General features: G+C 47.4%; 1 protein-coding gene and 2 non-coding genes across 4 annotated transcripts in view; 1 reads left to right on the top strand and 2 right to left on the bottom strand.

Moving 5' to 3' along the window:
* Positions 1–3,743: 3,743 nt before the first annotated feature.
* Positions 3,744–3,815, top strand: TRNAP-AGG (transfer RNA proline (anticodon AGG)). The gene has a single exon. It is a non-coding gene; the product is annotated as a tRNA-Pro (tRNA).
* Positions 3,816–4,326: 511 nt separating this feature from the next.
* On the bottom strand, positions 4,327–4,398 carry TRNAP-CGG (transfer RNA proline (anticodon CGG)). Its single transcript has one exon. It is a non-coding gene; the product is annotated as a tRNA-Pro (tRNA).
* A 1,050-nt stretch (positions 4,399–5,448) lies between these two features.
* The window catches only part of RCSD1 (RCSD domain containing 1), a 36,395-nt gene continuing 21,114 nt past the window's right edge, over positions 5,449–20,729 (bottom strand). Inside the window, exons 2-7 of one of the 2 annotated variants that reach the window (XM_010204934.2) lie at positions 16,534–16,641; positions 13,963–14,052; positions 12,572–12,643; positions 11,086–11,289; positions 9,584–10,232; positions 5,449–8,740 (exon numbers count right to left, since the gene is read on the bottom strand). In XM_010204934.2, coding sequence (XP_010203236.2) covers positions 9,597–10,232; positions 11,086–11,289; positions 12,572–12,643; positions 13,963–14,052; positions 16,534–16,641 — 1,110 coding nt within the window. In that variant the 3' untranslated portion in view covers positions 5,449–8,740; positions 9,584–9,596. The remainder of the gene's footprint in view (positions 8,741–9,583; positions 10,233–11,085; positions 11,290–12,571; positions 12,644–13,962; positions 14,053–16,533; positions 16,642–20,729) is intronic. The other variant, XM_062003104.1, reaches the window with a different exon arrangement.

Below are 20,729 nucleotides of genomic sequence, written 5' to 3'. Positions count from 1 at the left end.
GCATCCTAAAGGGAAAAAAGGAGAAGTCTCAGTGGAGGAAGCTGAAACCATATGATTTCCCAGGAAAAATTATTTTAACAAGACTTCATACACTCAGCTATGAAGATGAGTCTCCAGTTTTCTTTCTTGCATGTCTATGTGTAGAAGTCAATTTCTGCTGCAGTCCCTTCAAGAGGCAACTTATCCAAGGTTACCAGAACTGACCAGATCAGACCAGAAACCAGAACCAGAATCAGAAACAGAGTTCCAACTCACTGATCTCCTTAGATCCTTTCTTTCTCAATATCTCTTTTGAGTATTGCACCATCGTGTGGCTTACCAGCCAACCATAGAGCTTGAACTACAGGAGTGCCTGATCAAAAGGCTGGTGGGTGCTGGAATACACACAGCTCCCTCCTCCCCCACAGATGTGGCAAGATGAACTGGTCAAGGCTCAGCATGGTACTATCTGTGACACCAAAAACTGTTGTCCCACAAAACGGGGTTCATTACCTGGTGTGCAATAAGCCCATCTACACACAGAGTCAAGCTACTCACTTTACTGAGCATTTGCACAAAGATGGGTGCTAGATGTTAATTCCACAAAGCTGGCACACCAACAGTATCTCTTGTGCTGTATTTTTACCCAAACATCAGCATATTCTATATTCTAACACATATGTATTGTTCTTCTCTTTAGTGATTGGTTAGTAGTCCTTCACCTGGCGTGTAAATGAGTATGCTCAGTTCACTTCCTTCACTCTCCTTTTGGGTCTGGGGTACAATTTGGGTAGGTGGGCTGGGAGTTTGTGGTCCCTATCTCCCTCTGCCACCTTTACCTTTCTCCCAGTTACTGCAGATGGTTGCTGACTTCATGCTAATTAGGCAACCAGACAGCCTTTGGTGCCTTCTGAGGCAGTAGGTTCGTTCCTGATCACTTCTAGCCCCCCTTCAAATCTACAGTCATTAGCAAGCATGCATTGTTTATATACATCAGTCAGGTTCACTTACTGAAGCTATTGATCAATGGTCATCCTAGCTTCAACAGTATCAGTACAGCCTAAGCATTAACCTCTTCTTCTAACCACCAGAGCCTGTTTCTCAAGACACTCAGTTTCTTGTCCTTGCTGAAAGGAAAACTCCATTCTACGAAGCACTTCAGGAACACTTCTCCAGTAAGCTGTTAAATGCAGAGCCTACAACCTGCAGGACACAATTCTTTAAACTCATCTCAACACATAACTCTTTGAAAAGCTAACCAAAATAAAGATGGGAGTTCCTGGTGTCTTTTTCCCCTCTAGCTATGCAACTCTACTCTTTGTCTAGTGATACCACTGGTATTTATCAAATGTTTTAGTAATTCAGCTCGCTTGACAATTCCATGTAAGGTTAGACAAGGAACAGTGACAGACAGGACTGCTTAGACAGTGGGGCAGAAGAGACCACACCAGCTTCCTGGTAGGCTACTGTCAAGTTGCCTAACAGGTTTCTGAGCTTTCTCACACACAGTAACATCAGCATTCCTTCCCATGTCTTTTTTGTTACTGCTTATCACAAAAAGAAGATCTAAAAAAGTGTGTGTCACTGGCGAAAAGGTTTGCCTTGGCTTGGCTGCTGTTCATGTTAGAAATTCAGACCTTTGTTATCCTGCTGTTTTGGAGAGCTCTCTAATAGCTTGTCAGAGGACACAAGCAGGATTATGTGTCAAACAAAATACAGATAACAACCTCTAGGAGGAAGCAAATATATCCAGGCTGATTTTTCATTTTCAATGGTTTTGACTGTTTTCTGTAAAGGCTGCATCTCTGTACCTCCTGGACAAACTGTACAGTAGACACTGTTTAGTGTGCAGCGATACACATTCCTGCAAAAAAATACCCTGTCCAACACTCTCATTTTGAAACACTAAGAAAAGAACATAAGTGAGAAAGAAAAAAACCCATAGGCTCTATTTGCAGAAGAAAGTATTAAGAGTTTATTACAACATTACATTTTCCTCTGCAAGTTGGGAGGAATTGTGACTGGCAGATAGTGCTACATTTATGTTTACTCTGGTTAAACAGAAATGCAGTGGTTCTTTCAAAACTCAGAGCTGGCAGCAGCACAGTAACTGTGTACAGTACTTGAAGAGTTTGATCACTATTTTTCCATAATTCAATTGTCTTGGATCACCCACTATGCAACGAAAAGTGTTTCTGAGGAAACCTTATAATACAAAAAGATGCTAATGACCATAGAATCATTATGCATGGAAAAGACCTTTAAGATCATACAGTCCAACCACCAACCTAACACTGTCAAGCCTATCACTAAACTAAACCACGTCCTTCAGCACCTCATCTATGCATCTTTTAAGTGACTCGAGGGATGGTGGCTCCATCACCTCCCTGGGCAGCCTGTTCCAATGCTTAATAATCCTCTTTGTGAAAAAGTTCTTCCTCATCTCCAAGTTAAACCTCCCTTGGTGCAACTCTAGCCCATTTCCTTGTGTCCTATCATTCACTCATTACTGGGCAGAAGAGAATAACCTCCACCTCAACAGAGTTCCCTTTCAGGTACTTGTAGAGAGTGATCATGTGTCCCCTCAGCTTTCTTTTCTCCAGGCTAAACAAGTCCAGCTTCCTCAGCTGCTTCTCATAAACTTGTTCTGCAGACCCTTCACCAGCTTCCTGGATGATGATTAGCTATTCCAGTGATGAACTACTGCTAAGGACAATTCAAGTCACAATTAGTCTTAATAACTTTGATATTTTTTAAAAAGCCCATAAAAAAAACCCAATTATTTTTTTCCTTGTCTCTCCCTCCTACCATCCTCCAGTTTCTTGGGCTACAGGCAAAATTAAGTTAGCAACTGTTACTATACGGAGACAAGAGCCAAGGCAGCACTGACCTCTAGGCTGACTAGCGTCAGTATTTGTTGTTAAGAAGAATGATATTTAAAACAGGTCTGCGTAAAATCACCACCTGTAGAGTAGTAAAGTAACATCACCCCTGTTTGGCCGTAGCACAGCTTTAAAAAGTGGTAATGAACCATGAACTTCCCTTCTTTTGATTGGGATTTGATTGGAGAGGTTAATAGCTAGACTATTTGTTACGCAGATTTTGTACACGAAGGTAGGTAAAGAGGTTTGCTAGAGTGTTAGAAGGAACCTGGAAAGCAACAGCACGCAGAGTAATAGCGCATGTGCCTCTTTAGTAACACAGAGCACTGCAAAAAGGGACAAGCTGCCTGCCCAGGATTTATTCGAGCTGCCTCAACAAGGGCATCGCAGAAGGGTAGTCCCCGTAAGCCCTGACCACTCCTTGGTGGGCTGCTGGCCGCACCACTGGGGCAGGGGCAAGAGTTCAGGAGGCTGCAAGCAGTGGCTGCCCGGCTGGCACACCGACACCTCACCGGCACCCCCTTCCTGGGCAGTCGCTGGCTGAGGTCAGACATGGGAGTCGTGACCTGCCAGGCTGAGGTGGGGGTGAAAACTTCGACCGCCGCCGCCTCCGGGCTGCTGCTACTCGCCTAGCAGCCGACAGGCCCGCTTGCCACCTCGCGCTTATGTAACGCTGCCTTCCAGGGGCTCCTCATCTGCCTGTCCGAGGAGCCCGTCGGCGCGGCTGTAGTAGCTGAGAGCGTTCCGGCCTGCCAAAGGCTCCCCGTGAAAGTGGCAGCCGCCGGCGCAGCCCAGGCAGGCGCGGCCGCTGGCGATGCCACCGGGTCGGGTCACCCCGGGTCGAGCCTTCCTCTGCAACGGAGAAAAACCCATCTTCATGGCGGCTCGTTGGTCTAGGGGTATGATTCTCGCTTAGGGTGCGAGAGGTCCCGGGTTCAAATCCCGGACGAGCCCTGTTTTTAGTTTTGTTTTTCCCCGCCCTCCCCTCGATCTCTCCAGCGCTTTCCCGCCCCGCACGGAGCGCAACGCCGCGATGCGACCCTGAGCCTTCCGCTGCGCTCAAGGGGCACGGGGTGGATCTATGACGAGGCCCTTTGCTTTTTAACGCAGGAATAACCGTTAACCACTGACGAGGACTGGGCCATGCCTCGTGTCTCACGCTTTCTCTTCGCCTCGCAAGGGCCGCCACTAGCCCGCATCTTCCGCACAAAGTCCTCACCTTTCCTAACCCCCTGCGCGCCCCCGACGAGACAAGGCTGCGGGGCGGCTCCTCCACCTCTGCGAGGGAGCACGGGCGTCGGCTCTACCTCCGCAAACCGCAGCCGTGCCTTGATTGCTCCTCCCGGCCCAAGCTCCGGCTCCTTCCCCCGAGTCCACCCTCCCGCCACGTGCGGGCCCGAGGAGTAAAAGACAGGGAGCACCACGGCAGCAAAATAGGAAACGCAACCGCGCCTCCGTTCTCAGCGGGCTCGTCCGGGATTTGAACCCGGGACCTCTCGCACCCGAAGCGAGAATCATACCCCTAGACCAACGAGCCGCTCTCTTCTGCCTTTTCTCTAGCTCAACACTTTACTTACTTCCCGCCTCCTCCCGCCCAACAAGTAGCCACCAACCACCCGCTAGCGCCTTCGTGGGTCTGCCCTTCCCCATGCCTCCGCTTCCCACAACTGCCAATGGTTCTACCGACCGCTTCGGAAACCACCGTTCCTCTCCCTAACCGCGGAGGCTGTGCGACTTCCCACTGCCTCCCCCATCAGCATAACCCGTGGCGTCCCCCTTTCCCCCAACCCTACAGCTGCGCTTCGTAGAGGCGATTCTGACTCTCCAGCGAGGCTGGCTAGCAGCAACCCTCGCAAAACTCCCCCGCGCAAATACCGCTCCTTTGCTCTCCCGAGGGGCGGAGGAACGCCCCCAACCCGCCTCACGCTCGGGCCAGGCGCGCGTAGGGGGCAGGCACGGCCAGCAGCCGCTCGAAGCCGGGCGAGCTCATTTTTACCTGATGGTAAGGGGGGAATGGGACACCCCCCGGCTTTGGATTATCCCGGGCCGCGGTTTGAGGAACCATTAGGCGCTGCGCCCCCTCGAGGTGTGAGGGCGGGTGGCAGTGGGTCCCGCGGCCCTCGTCGTGGCAGGTGGGCTGACAGGTAGGCAGAGCCTTCCACCCCTCCGTCGTTGTATGTGAGCGATATACACGTAACTGTGTGTGCAAGACTCTGCGAATCCTCTCACGGCTGCCGACTAAGCGGGTGTGTTGCGTGCCTGTGGGATGGGACCCTTCCAGCAGGTGGCCCCGGGAGCGGCTGAGGGAAAGGACTTCGTGAAGGGCTTTGGGCTGCTGGGAAAAGGGCCCCAGCGCTGGGAGTGTTTCACGTGGAGTGGGGCCCCGAGTAGCTAGCAGTGTTTCCCTTGATTTCTGAACCCACTCCTTGTTGCCACTTTGGCTCTCACTTTGTTCCTGCTGTGCTATTCCCTGCTAACACCTCCGGTCACCCTCAAGCTTCTCCCTCGTTCACCTTTGCACCAGCCTCCCTTACATCCCAGGTCTTCCAAAATCCCTATTCCTTTCATCAGTAATTGCTCTCAGTCCTTACCCAAAGTCTAACATTTTATTGTGGCTCACACAACAGTTGTAACAGTCCATTCAAAAAGTCACCACAAAAGGACAATCCCAGCCAAACACAACTGCAACACTCTCCTTGCTCTAGTGCTGCATTCTTTTCTCATCCTTTATCTTCATTCTTGCTCTCTTTTCCATCCTTCCCAGTTTAAAGGTCTTCTAGCCTGTAAGGTTTATGCTTTTGCCTTTTTTTAATCTTTCAGGTACTATCCACAACAGAGGAACTGTATAAATTATATCAGATTTTATTTGGTGAGGGCGTTTTCCTGTTTGATGCTCAGTGTTGTATAAACTCCAGCCTCAGCAATTTAACAGATAGATACAGGTCTGAGTAGGTGTCCCTACCCTATACGCCATACCAAGCTGTGGTCTGCATTTCAGTCAAAACGTTTTGACTTTGTACACCTTGTGGATGTAAGACTGTGCTGCCCAAACCAAACTTTCCTAGGAGCATGGATGGGGCATTATGGATTTTGCTTTTGCAGTGTCCTAATGCTAATCATATAATTGTTTCAGCTGGAAGAGACCTTTAAGATCATGGACTCCAGCCTTTGTCCCAGCCCTATCAACCACTAGACCACTTCCATAAGTGCAACATCTACCCATCTCTTAAACACCTCCAGGAACGGTGACTCCACCACCTCCCTGGGCAGCCCCTTCCAATGCCTGACAGCCCTTGCAGTAAAGAAATTCCTCCTCACATCCAGCCTGAACCTCCCCTGGCGCAACTGAGCACTACCACAAGAGGAATGTGTGGATGCCTTCAGCTAAGAAGCAGGCTTTTTTTTTTTTCCCCCTGCAACTTGTAAAGCTATGAAGGATGAAGATGGTGATGTAACTTCTGGCACAGAAAGTCACTTCACTGTTGATTGCCAGAAGCTGGGAAATCTCACAGGAAGAGTCACTGTGTGTCACCTTGGGTGTTGTTGGGAGACACGTCACTAGGCTAGATGGCTTTGCTTTCTTCTGCTCCTAGATTCCTGATACCTGCAGGGCTGGGGCAGGGAGTGTAACACGGTCCAGTGTCACTGCTTGCCTCAAAGAACACCCTCCTTTCTGGATTGAGCACATGGGTTATTGCTATTCCCCAAAAATAAAAAATACCATGAAATAAATTAAAATAAAATGTTAAACTGTTCCAATGGCAGTGGAAATCCCACCCCTATTTTGCCTGCTGCTACCAGCTCTCTCAGGCTTATTCCCCTCCCCAGGAGGAAAAGCACAGATTTTGGTTTGTTTTGGTTTTATCCCACCATTTATTTCTTCTGTTCCTCCCTCGGTTTTCCATTCCCTTGCTCAGGACACACATACTCATTCTCTAAACAGGCACACATATATCTATATATACATTAAGGCACAATCGCTCACATCCAGATGGGATACTCTTCTGAGAGAAGAAACAGAGTACAGTGAATGATTGCAGCCTGCCCTGGAATAGAAGCTCTAACAAACAGATTAAAATGGATTCAAAGGGAACAGTGCTCCACTGCACAGCTCAAAGGGACATGGGGATGGTGTTTGCCAACAGGCTTGTGCTACATAGGAGGGTCAACACCTCTGGCTCCCAGCAAATAGCACCTCTGCTCCCACTTGGGAAAAAGAAAGGCAGGACGCAGAGTCTCTTCTTCCCTTGCAATTTTAGAGCCAGTGAACAGAAAGTGGGTGCCCCTCAAAAACCTCGGGTGTGTAACATTGCTGTGTTGCAGAGCCCTCTCAAGGATGGAATGTGGGCCGTGTTCTGTAAAATGCTTGTGCTTATAGAGAGAGACAACCCAAACCTCTGACTCTGCTCAGCTAACTGTTTGCTAGGAGGAGCTTTGTGATGGATGAAGAGGAGCTGGTTGGTTCTATCCTTGGTCTCTGTAGCTGTGGCTGTGTTTCTGGGTACTGGTGGCTGGTGGCTCCTAACCATTTACACCACTGAAAGGCTAGCTGAGTCCTTGGCTCAGCTTTTGACAAGACTTGTCCACAGCTCCATGTCATGTTGTAGACATGAACCCCACGGTCTTGAGCCAGAGCAGCTTTCTATTCAGTACTGCAGATATAACTTCAAGCGCTACCATCAGGAAACTGGTCAGGTGAGGGTCTGTTACCTGCCTTTCCTCAAATAACTGATTTCTTATGGGCAACAAATACTCTCCAGATGTAAAAGCTTTTTTGGCTTAGCAGCTGCTAGACCCGTGACTTTACTAGTACCCCAAGAATAAATGCAAATCTAGTACAGTGACTAAGTACTTGGGAGTGACTGACTATCTGACCTTCACCAATTCATATTCAGTCAGGCTGTATGGCTGGAAACTCAGCTGTCTAAAACCTCTTCTTTGACCCACATAAAATGAATCAGCTGCTTCCAGGAATCCAGGATGCTTTGTATTATGAGTGGCACTTGGTGGCCACACAGAGAAAGTTTCAGAAGAGAATCGAAAGATGAGACAGTCTGGAAGTGGGAAAAACTGATGGGCAGGTGACCCTCTTAAATCTGGACTGGAGCCCAGAGCTGGATAAGAAAGCTTGCCCCATTGACCAAAGCAGCACATCTTTTCTGTGCCTCAAATCTGTTGGTTGTTACTTTCCATCAGTGCTAAAAACACTCTAAAGCTGAAGCCACAGAAAAACTGCCTACCACAGCTGACTGTTTCACAGATCAGTCAGCTTGATCCCCACTTCAAAGGGATCTTATGCTTATGAACAACGTCCTAAGAGTTTTCCCCATGTTCAGAGTTCACATTGCCTGCCATACAGCATATATGGAGAAAACGTTGTTTTTCCTACTGTCAAAACATCATTTACTGAAATTTGAAACCCCAAAATATTTCAAAAGAAGCTATGAAAAAGGCACCATTCATGTATGTATGTATGTATGTAAGCCAGGAACTTCATCTAAGACCAATGCAGGGGAGAAGAAAAGGACATTTTGGGGCAGGATGAAGGAGCAGAGGAAGCAGGAGTGGTGGTGGCTGTCAGCAGCAGGTATCAGATCTCTGAGTCCCCAAATATCACTGAGGAACGTCAGCCAACACTTCAGTTTTGAACTCCAAAGTAATTGCAAGCTAGTCTCATGTTCCAACTGTCCCAAAATATGATGGTGACAAACAGAGAGTCAGGAAGCAGCCACTCAGCTCCAGGATGAGTCTGGACCTCGGGGGATATCCGTATTCGGCTCTTCTCCTGCCACCGAAGGTTTTCCGGTAGCTTCCACCTTGATTGGGCTAGATGGCTCCTATCTGCATGTTAAGTCTCCTGTGCCCTGATTGGGTATGTCCTTTTGAGAGAAGAAAAATAAGGAAATGATAAAAAAAAAATCATGGGTCTAAGTAAATACAGTGCTGGGAAGTCATGTGACCTGGAGGTACTTTGGTAGGTTCTGTGTTAGGAGGTAAAGGTGAGCTGCAGCCTGAGCACCAGCCTACTTCCTTCTGAACCAAGGAGTCACTTGAAGAAGGGATGGGTGGGTGAGGTGGAATGAGAGGTTTCCTCAGGCACCTGTGGCTATATTATCAGCAGCGAGACAACATGTAAGAAGCTACACAGAACAAGCCTCACTTTAGCCAGTGGAAATCCTCTCATATTTCAAGTGGCAGAGGCCCATTGTTTGCCTGTGTCCATGGCTGATCATAAAACTGGCGTGTGTGCAAACACTATTTTTGCTGGCAAACCTAACACACACACACACACACACACAGAATATGTATGTACACATGTATATATGCAATGTGTGCACACATATACGTATAAATATGTATCTGTAAGGAGGCATACTGAGATGGTATATCCATGGTTACTGCTGAGGAAAAGTGCTTTTTACTGTAAGTACTTCCAAATTGCTTTCAAAACAACAGTTGAGCAGGTTGGCTGGTCAGGAGGGTAGTTTTACTGAATCCAGATTGGCTTTGCTTCTTCTCAATCCTCCCTCTCTGTAGCACCACCCAGAAGGGCTGGTTGTTCGAAACACCCTGCCTTACAGCCTCTGCAGGCCTGAGATTTGATATTTTTGAGGTGTGGGAAGCAGCAAAAATGTCGGTGTGTTCTGTCACCAATGCCATTTTCGTTAATAAGCAAAATCCTTTGGTATTTTAGGAGCCATCGTGATGCTGACCCATCTTACCTGTGCGTCACAGTTACGCTGTGCCCTGGTCCTGCATGGCTGTTGTTGAAGGCTCACTGGCAGTGTCCAAGCCTGCTGCATCCTGCAGTGCTCCAGGTGCCAGTGGTGTTTCTTCAGTGTTTGATGCTTTCTCTGCATCTGTGTTCTCACTGGTCTCCTGTGCTTCAGCTTCAGCTTCTTCCTTCTCCTTGTCCCTCTTTTCCTGTTGACAGGCACTGCCTTGCTGCTCTTCCCCCTGTGGGCCCTCACACACCTTCTCCTCCATGTTTCCAGAGGGAGGCTGGGGAGAGTTCTCCTCCCCAGGGACACTACGACACACTTCCTCTTCCTTTGCTTCCTCTGTGTTACTCTTGCAAGGAGTTATCTTCTCTGCCTGTTTTCCCTCTTTTTCTTCATCTTCTGATCTACTGGATCCTCTCCTTGATGGGGGCTTCTCGTCAGACTCTGTCTGTTTCTTTTGCTCTTTGCTCTCTGTTTCTGCCTCTTCTGCCTTGCCCCTGGGCCCAAACACATCATCCCCATCTTCCTTGGCACCATTTTCTGGAGAGGAGACATTGACTCCTAAATCTTCACCATCTCCATACTCAGATAGAGATCTTCGGAACCTCCTAGATGGAGGCCTGCGCTTTATCGATCCCCGCGTCCGCACCTTGGAGGCAGGAAAAGCAGACATTGAAGCAGTCAACAGAGCAGTACTGCAAAGCAGGAAAGCACAACAGAGGAAAACACCATGGGAAACTTGATTGCTACCCTGGTGGCCTCACTTTTCCTGCTCTGCTACTGAGAGGTAGGGAGAAGAGGGCTGCCTGTCACTGAGAGACTACTCTATAGGACAAGCAGCTCCCTAATATGTGCCTCCTTTCCTTCTGTAAGGATGGTGCCAGAGATCATTGTCCTGATTTACTTGTCCAAGTTAGACCCTAAACCCAAGGATGCTGTATTCATTACACAGATGCAGCTGACTTTGGATGTCTCAGCCTTTTCTACTCTTGGCAGTTTAGTGGCAGGAGTCTGCACTCCATTTGGTAATGGTGAATGCAGGTTACAGCTCGCCATATAAGAGCTGAGCATTCTGTGGAGTCACCCGGCAAACTGTTGTGCTCTCTGTGGCTCCTGAAACTGCACCTCAGCCACCTCTGAAATTAGTTAGTATGTGGCATAACCTCCTCAGAGTGCTCCCTGCTGAGTTACCAGCCACCCTGCTACCGCTGAACTTATGTGACTAGGTCCTGCCCCTTCACCCCTTCCCTTCACTCATTTGGCCAGGAAGGCTGCTGGAACTGCTGGACCATGAAGCTCCATGTGCAGGCAGGAAGAGAGGAGACTCCACGGAGCTAAACTGAAAATCTGTTTTGAGTCCAGCACAAGAGATCTCCTACCTTGGTGACAAACATGCACAGTGATGGCAGGACTGAGGGCTACAGCCTCCTCTTCCTCTTCATCCCAAAATGATAAGCAAGCCTTATCCTGCTGTGATGGAGAAATCCTGACACATCCCCTACCTTGTTATAGAATTGCAGCTGAGTGCCTTCCGGGGGTTGATCGAAGCTGACTGGGGTCTCATTCACTTCACCGGGCTGGGACTGAACCCCTGGGCTGCTGGGTGTTGAGGGAGGGGTGCTGAATGGAGAAACCAGGGCTTTCAGACCAGGGCTTTTGGGAGACGCTCCCGGCAGCAGAGCAGCTGGAGCAAAAGCCAGATTGGCCTGCAAAGAAAAACATCCCGTCACAGACATGCATGTACTATACATGGTAACCACATGGAGGAACCCTTGCTCTTGCCATGGGAGCTGCCACATCTCTCAGCTGTCACAACCCACATACCTTCTGCTTATGGATCTCTCCTGGTGACACTGTCAACAAATAAGTCCGAGCAGGAAAAGTTATGACTGGGCATTTGCCCTTCCCCAGCAGCTGGATTGCAGGACACGTCCTTCTGTCATCCTGAGGTCTTTTGGGATTTTCCAGTGACCCAGCCAAGCCAGCATAATCTACAGTGGCTGAGCTGGGAGAATGTCTGAGCAAGCAGCCAGCAATCATTTTGAGATTTAAATCATCATTGTATGTACCCAAGCAGTCATTACATTTTCAAGCCTTGTTTGCAAGTGGTCTGAATGACCTGCCTAGTTGTGAGGAGCAAGAAGACCACAGAAAGAAGCAAGTTTGTGATTAACTGTGGGAAAACACAGTTTCCCACAGTTTGTCTCGTAGGCAAATGTCCTTAAGCGCATTAAGAGAAACAGTGCTATGAACAGGCTTACCTGGCGTCAGGGCAGCCTGGAGGCTCTCTGCCCTGCAGCCACGTGTGCTGCTGCCAGGAGACGCAGCTGGCAGGGCAGTACATCTAGGGGCTATGAGGTGTTGAGCTGCCCTCGGTGGCATGGATCAACCACCATTACAGAGAGATATGAGAAGGGCAGGAAGCACTGGGTGTGTTTGTGTGTAACTGGGAGAATCGGGGCACAGGAAACACAGGGATTCTAGGCACACACAGGGAAGTGTCAGAGCCTGGAGTGTGCTCCCCACTGCCAGCATTCTAGCTGTCTGCACTCAAGACCAGCTCTCTGATAGACTTAGTTTGATTTAGAGTGTTGCAAAGAAAGAGCTGGAAGAAGCCTCTGCCAGGGCTTCTCTCACTTTCTCTCTTTCACTGCCCCTGCTCCCTACCTGAGCCATGCCGCTGCCTTGCCTGTGCCCAGCCATGTATCCCGCAGATCCAAATGATCCCAACTCATGCACTGACCTGCCTATGGACATGCCTGAGGATCAGTGGACTGGTCACTGTCACCAGACCTGCTCTGCCTTCCTTGCCTGTGTATTGTGTGACTGGGCCCTCATCGGTGAGGCCATTGCCCTGCTCCACCTAGCTGTCAGCCTTGGCTCTTAGATCTCCTTCCCCTGTGGATGCTCCACAGTGGAAGCAGCCATGGCAAATACCAACCAGTTTTAATTTGCAAGCGCAGGCATATGGGCTCTTCCAGGACCTACCTGCAGCTTTTCAATCATGGGAGAGCTTTTCACCTTGACTTTGGGAATGGGGCAAACATTTGGTGACCGCTTCTGCAAAACAAAATGAAATTTGAAAAAGTCATGGTAAAGTAGGTGAAAAAGAGGAAATACAATGAAGGCAGAAAACTTCAAAGAGGTAAGATAGTAGAGGAGCAAATGAAACCTCATATAGCATCTTCACACAAAAGTTTGCATTCTTCTTTCCTGACTGTGCTGTCCTTTTATTATCTAGCCATCCTAGACCTCTATATGCACGTATTCTCCCCTGGGAGAAAAGGTGATTGTCTACTTTACGGCTGAAGTGTCTGAGTTAGGTGATGTGTAATAGCTCTACTGCTACATGGCCTTCACTAAGGTACCTAACCTATGACACAGTTTCCCCTGGTATTACTTCAGGACCAGATAGACTAAAATTCTACCTCTTAAAGAGTACAATCTTTAATGCTGGTTAAAACTGTGATGCTTTTGTGATGGGAAAGGCTTTCTGCCGCTACTTGACTAACAGAGTTAAAAGGTATCCAAATAGCATAGGCAGGAAAGGTAGAGCTATGAAAGGAAGAAAACAGTTTGAGAAAGGGAGAATGTTGCTTCGAGAAGGGGCATATTGCTTTTTTTCAAATACAAAGGAAAAGGAAGGAATCTGAGATTCTAAAGCTTGTGCTTCTCTGGCATGGAGGCAGCAAGTGTCTGTAGCTGTTAGAAAGGAATGACAAAGAGCCACCCCCATGTTAAAGGCAGGTAACAATGTGAAATTGGGTGGGTAGACCTCATACTCTGAAATACAGAAGGACAGAAGTGACTAGAAAGAGCCTGAGCATAAACTTTAGTGAGTAGCAGCCAGCTTACTGGGACCTGCTCATTCAAGGGTGCTGTATGGAGGACACCAAAAGGCAATATTCTGTGGATATTGCTAACAAAACCCTTCTTCACTCTGTATTAATTATTCCCTTTTTCTGAAGAAGGAAAAATTTCAAGAACACTCTCAACTATTACACCATTATGCTCAAACCTCTAGAGTTCATCTGAAGGCAACAAAGAGCATCGATGCTCCCTGTTAAGTGTTGTTCAAATCTAATAAACGCCAGCAGTTTCTACTTTAAAATGCTTGAGAGGTGGTAACTGGGTTGGTGCTCTAAAGGTAAACCCAAAAGCAGTAGAAATAGAGTCTCTGTCCATGCTACAGGAGTGGGAAACAACATGGAACGGACTCTGAGTGATTGGGTGTGTGTGAGCAGGGTAAGATTTGATGCTGCATGATTGATGTCTTTTGCTGCACAGCCTGATGTCTCTGCTATCTTGGAGCTCATATCTCTGGAGAGAACAGGCTGCAGAGAAGAGAGACCTTGTCTCCCTATTAAATTGATACTCACTTGCTCATCATTGTCACTTGTCTCAGTTTTATGGGAATACAATGGAAGGGAGCATGGTGGTTTCCTCCGAGTTGGCTTATGTGGTGGTACCTAAGAGAAGAAAACAACCAACACAGCAGCAGGAAAGTCAGGGTTTTTTTAAAAAGGAAGTGGAATTCAAGCACCAAAGGACATGCTCTGTGACTTGCTTGGATGGCACAGCTCAGCTGGCCTAAAGGAGTCAGCCAAAGGCAGCATAAGATATTAGTATATGGGCATGTGGCCAGCATGCTAGGTGTGCTTGGAGCATCTCGATTCCAATCCTAGTGTGGGAAAAGCAGTCCATATCATGAACCATGACCCCTCAGACTTTGTGCAAAGGACACTCTTCTAAGCTGTGGAGGGTGGAGAAGCCTTCCCAGAAGGTTCATCTTCAAAGCATCCTGATGCAAAACCCCTCAAACTGGAATATCTCGTTATTGTTCTCTTTCCTGTCTTATTTCCAGGATTTCCTTTTAGTGAGCCTCAGCTGCCTACCTGGTTCATGGTTTTCCTGTCTTGCATCATATGTTTTGAGGGGCAAAAAGGGGAATGTTGACTTCCAATGTGCCCTACAGCCCCATTTGTTTCTCTCTAATAAAGAAGCTCACAGAGACAAGTCCTTAGCTGTAACCTTTAATTTGACTAAGACACAGATTCTCCAAGGGAGAAGAAACAAGGCAACTTCATGGCAGGGACATCAGTTCCTTCTGGGTGTCCTTGGGCTCTCTGAAGGATGAGGGTGCTCACTAGGATGGAAGAGACACATAACACAGCACTTGTGGAGCTGCTCTTTTATAACTATTGCTCTGGCCTTGAAGCCAAGATGTCTCTATTTTTATGCCAGGTTTGTAGTCTCTTGCCAAGCTGTTACCACACTTTTTGTCTGTTAACAGACAAAATGTTGGGGTAATAATGTGGATCTTGGATAAGATCCACAATATAATATTTGGATAATTTTGTTACCTTCTAACTGGCAGGCATGTGACAAATTGGACTGTGGTGCCTTTGCCCTCTGTAGAGTTGGCTGTCTTGGAGGACCTGTAAACTCAGTGTTACTTAACTTCAGGTGGTACTGCATCCAGCTGCAATGCTGCCTCTCTAAGTGGTCAAGGGCAGCCCTGCTTTTATCCTTATATCACACTAGGAAGCAATAATATCATGACTTATTATTATTGAAACCCTACTATTTTGCAATCATAAAATGCTGTGCCACAGTGAATGTATCAGAGGCTGATAGGCATGGGTGAAGCAAGGGTTAAAGACCATCCACTCAGCCATTAATCTGAAGCCAGCTTGAGAAAGCCAGTGGGGAAGTGACAGATGGCTTGGAGAGAAAGGATAGGAAACGTTGTCCTCCTCTGTCTCTGGAGAGGATGTTTCCCCCCACTGTGAGGCCCCTCCATGCTGCCTTGGCTTAGGAGATGCCAAGGTCTGCAGATAACACTAGAGAGGTCTGGGAACTTGCTGCCTTCTGAAGAGTGACTTAGTGCAATTAAATCCCATACCTTAAAAAGAGGAAATGACTGCGAAGGGACAGATGTAGTGGTGCGCTGGTGACTAGAGGAATAAAAAAAAAAGTGCTTGGGAAGAGATTGGCTCTTCCCATCCCAGCCCTGCTGTGGGAGTGTCTCTGACAGATGGTAGCATACCAGCCCTGCAGGACAGAGGTCACCATTGCATCCAGCCAAAGACAGGAGGGGTGACAGCAAGGATGCCCTCAAGCTCAGCCTGGGACATGCTTAAATCAGCTGAGCAACGGTAGGAAGCTGTTCCATTTTAAGGGGTTACCTATTGGCTGAAGGTGGCCACCAGTAAACATCCTTCTAAAAAAGTGCATAATGATACAGGGGGCTCTCCTGAAATGTCAACCCCCATCCACAAACACTCTGACTTTCCTTTCATCTTAAGAGAAGTGTCCTAGTGTTTTGCTATCTGGCAAAAGACAGCTTGTGAGGTAATGCTTGGCATAGCGGGCTTTCAATAAAGTTTTGGCATGATAGAGACAGGCACAGAGTCAGAAATGTCATTGGGAAGAGGTATCAAGGGCAAATAAAAAGACAGCTTTCTCCTTCAGACCCATGCAGAAGGAATTACCTGGAGGAAACCTTCTCTTTGTGAGCACAGTGCTGGTGACCTGCCACTGGCTTCTCCACTGCATAGTCTGTTGTTTGCTTTCTTTTTCCATGGCTCAATATCAGCTATTTCACTATTTATTATTGCCCTCTGCCCACAAAAGCCAGCCCAGTTAGCACATGCATTGCTGGCTGCTGCTGTTAGGTATGTACACATGTACCCTCCCGAGCTTTACCGTGTCTCAGTTATGGTGTCTAGTTGTTCTGAGGTATGGCTTTACCAAAATACTTGTCCACAAGTCAGCAATGCATGGAAGACACTGCCACAGCTTGCATTGCACCAAGGGACAAATCCTTTGCAAAGATTCAAAATCAAGGTGGGTTCATGCTTAGATGACTGATATTCTAACTTCTACAGGCAGAGGTGAGTGCTTCATTTCCCACTCGATTACCTGTGGGTGGCTGCAGAGCTCCTTACCTCTTTTCCAGTGATATTGGCTGCTTGCTCTTTGAATTTCCCTGCCAGTTGAGCCACTGAGGGAGATGCTGACTTGTCCACCTCCGAGTTGGTCTCTGCTGGCCTGTTCTGACAAAATGGGAACAACGAGTTATGAGCAAAGACTGGGAAAATCAAGCAGGCTAGAGAGAAGCCTGCCTATGTGTTATAAAGTTCAAGAGTAAGCAGGGACTTAGAGCAAAGTTTCTCACATCTGGCATCAATCATCCAGTCTGAGAGCAAGAGGTTTGGGAAGACAGGACCTAGCAGTGTTTTCAAATATCTCAGAAAAACAGTAATTCATGCAGAGCCTCTCAGCAATAGTTGAAGAGCCTACACTCAGTACTTTTCGCTGGAAGCAAACTGAATATTGCAAGCCAACTCTGTTCCCCATCTTTTCCTCACAGTGAGCAGATGGAATAGGGCAGTAAAGGATGTTCCCAGGCACCTTCTCAGCCCTTCTATCCCTTGTTACAGCCCTGATCACTGTCATCCCTCTTTTTCCAGTGGTTCTGCCACAAGCAGCCATTCTCTGTTCTCTCAGCAAGCCAACATCTGCTTGGGGATGTCCCTGTGCTGTTCTGCTTTTTGGCAGTGAAATGCTTAGGCGAGTGGGGAGGTGGGGAGGAAATTCCAGGGCTGAGAGAAGCTTCCCCTCCCCTGGGTTGACAACAGGCTGAGAAGCGTGAGGCTTGTTGGAGACTGGGTGGTGTGGTTCTTCCCACAGCATACAGCCCTGGTGTCATCCTACATTCACCTTGTTTTCTTTGGGGTGTGTGTATCAAGCAATATGAGTAGAAAGCCTTGAAATCAAAATTGATGAAAGAAAATCTTTGTTCTTCATCTCTAGTATCAGATGCCAAGGAAAAGCAAACCAGAGGAACAGAGAATGACTAACCAATAATATTTGTTTTGTTAGAAGCAGAGACCTCAAAAAACCAAACCTGACTATGAACCATCAGGAAGGAACCTCATACCTCTGCTCCATCTAGTACCACCATGAACACTTGACCAGAACCACACTTCTCACACCTCTGCCTCAATACTCTCCTGCTTCTCGCTCAGAAAGTTTCCCCAAAGGCTGTTGCTAAGGGAATACTTTTCCGTTTCTCCAAAAGCTTAATCGGAGCCCTTCCTTCTCCCTTTGCACTGCGCTGCCTGGGAGGGACCTGCTGTCTCGTTAACACAACCACTCCTTCAGCATTAGCAGAGGTGAAAGGGTCTGGAAACACCAATCTGACCGATGTATGAGCCATTTCCTTTGGGTCACCATGCTACAGGGTCTGGAGAAATAGCTGTGGAACCTTGAAGTCACAGTAAAGAAGACTCCTATTTTTTAGTTTAAAGGCAAATAAAGGAGGTTACATTAAAGATCAACTCATCATCTGCAGCTCAGAGCACTATCTAGTCTGAAATAGCTGGTAGAGAGCAGTATGGCTAAGGCTTGCTTGCATTGTGGAAAAGGGCTTTCCTCTTTCTCAGAGAGCTGTAAAGAAATGCTCCCAATAAACATTATCTTCTTGCTCCCAGGCCCACAAATGCAAGTAATTGTCTTCCATTCCCTGTTTCCAGAATCCTCACTATGTCTTCCCGGTTAAACTTCCCATACACTTCAGACCAGCTCTTTTGCATCCAGCCACAAAAGCTGTATCAAGACGTCTCCTCTCACTGAACTTTAGCAACTTCCTCTCCATCTTTTCAGCTTTCATTAGAGTAACTACAGGCAAGGGAAGTGGCAGATAAGGGGAACTGAAGGAACACTGAGGTAAGCCCATCAGCAGGGCAACCTGCTGCACAGAGAAAATGATGGTTATGCTGAGTGGGGAGGGAAAGCTGTTCCCAGGTGCAGGCTGGCTCCCTTCTGTTGAAGGGAGGGCGGACTGGAAAGACTAGGGGGCAAAGAATGAACCTGGAGAAGCTGGGATGAATTGGGAGGCTTGGCTCAGCATACCAGCTCCCATGGCAGAACAGACACGCAAACTGAGGGCTTGGTTGAGGCTGAGGAGCTGCAGGTGCTTAGTGTCTGTGGTGGAAGGGTTGCCTCCCTTTTTCTCCAAGAGATTCTTTCACAGCCTTTGCCCAGAAAAGACAATGCACTTCCTCTTGGCCTCTTTGACCTCTTGTTTGGAGTGGTTGTGTTGTTTTCTTTTCTTCCCTGGTTTTATGTTGGGTTTGGGTTGGTTTTTGTGGGTTGTTTTTTTTTTGAGTTACAGACTGAAAACACAGTTCTCTTTCTTTGGATTTGATCAAAGCTATGAGGCTGGAATGATTCCACACCATTTCTTGTTTTGCTGGTAGCAGGCATTGCTTGCAGTGCGTCTCTTGCCGGTGTGAAGCTTGCTGCCTGGGCCGCAGGAAGCACTGAACATGCCATTCTAAGATTAGCACAAGTAGCCCATGGGCTGTGTCCTCCTGAAACTGCCAGCTGCACACTCTCCGATTACGCTATGTGTTTTGCAACAGGAAAAGTCCTTTCTAAGATCCTTTCTGGCAATTACACTGCCGTCCTGTATCCAGCTTTTTCTACAGCTTCTCTGTGTCTTCTAGACAAGGCAAAGTGCCCTATGAAGGCAAAAAACAAGTGTTCCCTTCCTTGCACTGCAAGGAGAACATCATCCCCCTGACTTCCAGAGGCTGGACTGGCAGTCTCCCTCCCACTGGGAGGATGATGGAAAGCCTCACTTTCTCACTCTTGTGCCAGATCATATACTAGCCCTCAGCCTCTTCCACGGCTAAGATATGCTCCTCTCACCTAAAAGCACAGTGCTGGCTCCCTCCTGCCCCACAGTATTAATGCAACCTTTCCCATCAGGTCATTTTTCCTATCTCAGTGACATAATCCATTCCTTTTATAAATGTTGAACAGAAGCAGCTCTGCACATTTTTATCAAAAAAAAAAAAAAGAGTGAAATTACTCAGATGTTAATTTTGTGCTCTTTGTAACCAACTGATGCTTCTTTTCAGGAGAGAAGCATGGTCAGCCTGTATGGACTAAAACTAGCAAGCTAAGCTAAAAGACTTACTCCATTAGTAATTTGGTGACTGCTACTCTGAGGTCTTCTACTGTTCCATAAAAATAAGTGTCTAAGCATTGCGTATTCCGAAAAAGGTCAGACAGAGCAGCAAAACAGGAATTGAATTACACCATCAATGTAAGAGTGGCACTGTCTGCAAAAGAGGAAGTGCAACTATCAAGTTCTCTGTAAGAGATTTCACTTTCCTCGTCCAAATAACTTTATAAAATTGAGTAAATCTGAAGATAGTTTTCAACTCCGTCTTTCTTCATCTGCCTTTAAAAATGACCCTGGTCCCTTTGGCAGCACTGGAGAAGAGAATCACAATTTCACCTGCAATTTAATGTGTCAGGAAATGCGAGGGCCAATAAGTCTGCCTGATGTGGGAATAATAACATCTCACAGAGGGAGGCCTTCAGGACAGCGATGTCGTTATCTGGTTCATTGACATTTGCCAATTCTCCTGCTAGAGCCTGTGGACCCACTGTGGGCACCAGGTGAGAGAAAGTGCATATTAAAAGTCCATAGAAAAGATGTAAAGAGATTGAAGAGTTTCTCTGAGCATCCAGTTTGGGTACTCACAGAGGGCTTTTCTCAAAGGCCACAAGATTTAAGCTACAAATTGGAAGTGTAGACAAGTGAAGACAAATGTAGACAAAGGGAAGACAAGTGAAGACAGCAAGTGTTTTATGAAAACTGGAGAAAAGTGGAAAGCCAGAGATGGTTTTGGGGATGAATTTGAATGGCCTGCTGGGACAAGTGTAAAATTGTCTCCAACAGCCCTCAGTTAGCAGTTTTGGTCATGATCCAATCCATTGTAATTGAAAGCTATCATGACTCCATCTCATGGGTTTGGGATCCCACCTATTTTGTCACTGTCCATAACATGGCACTGGAAATACTAGTCTGAAATGGTACCAGTGGGGGTCGGAAGCAGATACTGAAGGAGTTCAGGTTTGGATTTGTGCATATGGCTTGGCTGATTAAAAGGGCAAAGATCTATTAGCTGCCATACAGTGGAGTGTTTCAGCTTGTTTAACAATTACATGCCAGCTGAATAACAGCAGAGATTTGTACTACCCTAGTACCCTCTCCCATGAATCCTCTGAACTGTCTGCTTGTGCAGGTAGGATATTTTGGTCAGATGGAGCCTCTTTTAGATGA

The sequence above is a fragment of the Colius striatus genome, chromosome 1 (assembly GCF_028858725.1).
Source record: "Colius striatus isolate bColStr4 chromosome 1, bColStr4.1.hap1, whole genome shotgun sequence".
NCBI lineage: Eukaryota > Metazoa > Chordata > Aves > Coliiformes > Coliidae > Colius > Colius striatus.
Note: the sequence above shows the minus strand (reverse complement) of the source record. Positions and strands in the feature narration are given on the sequence as shown.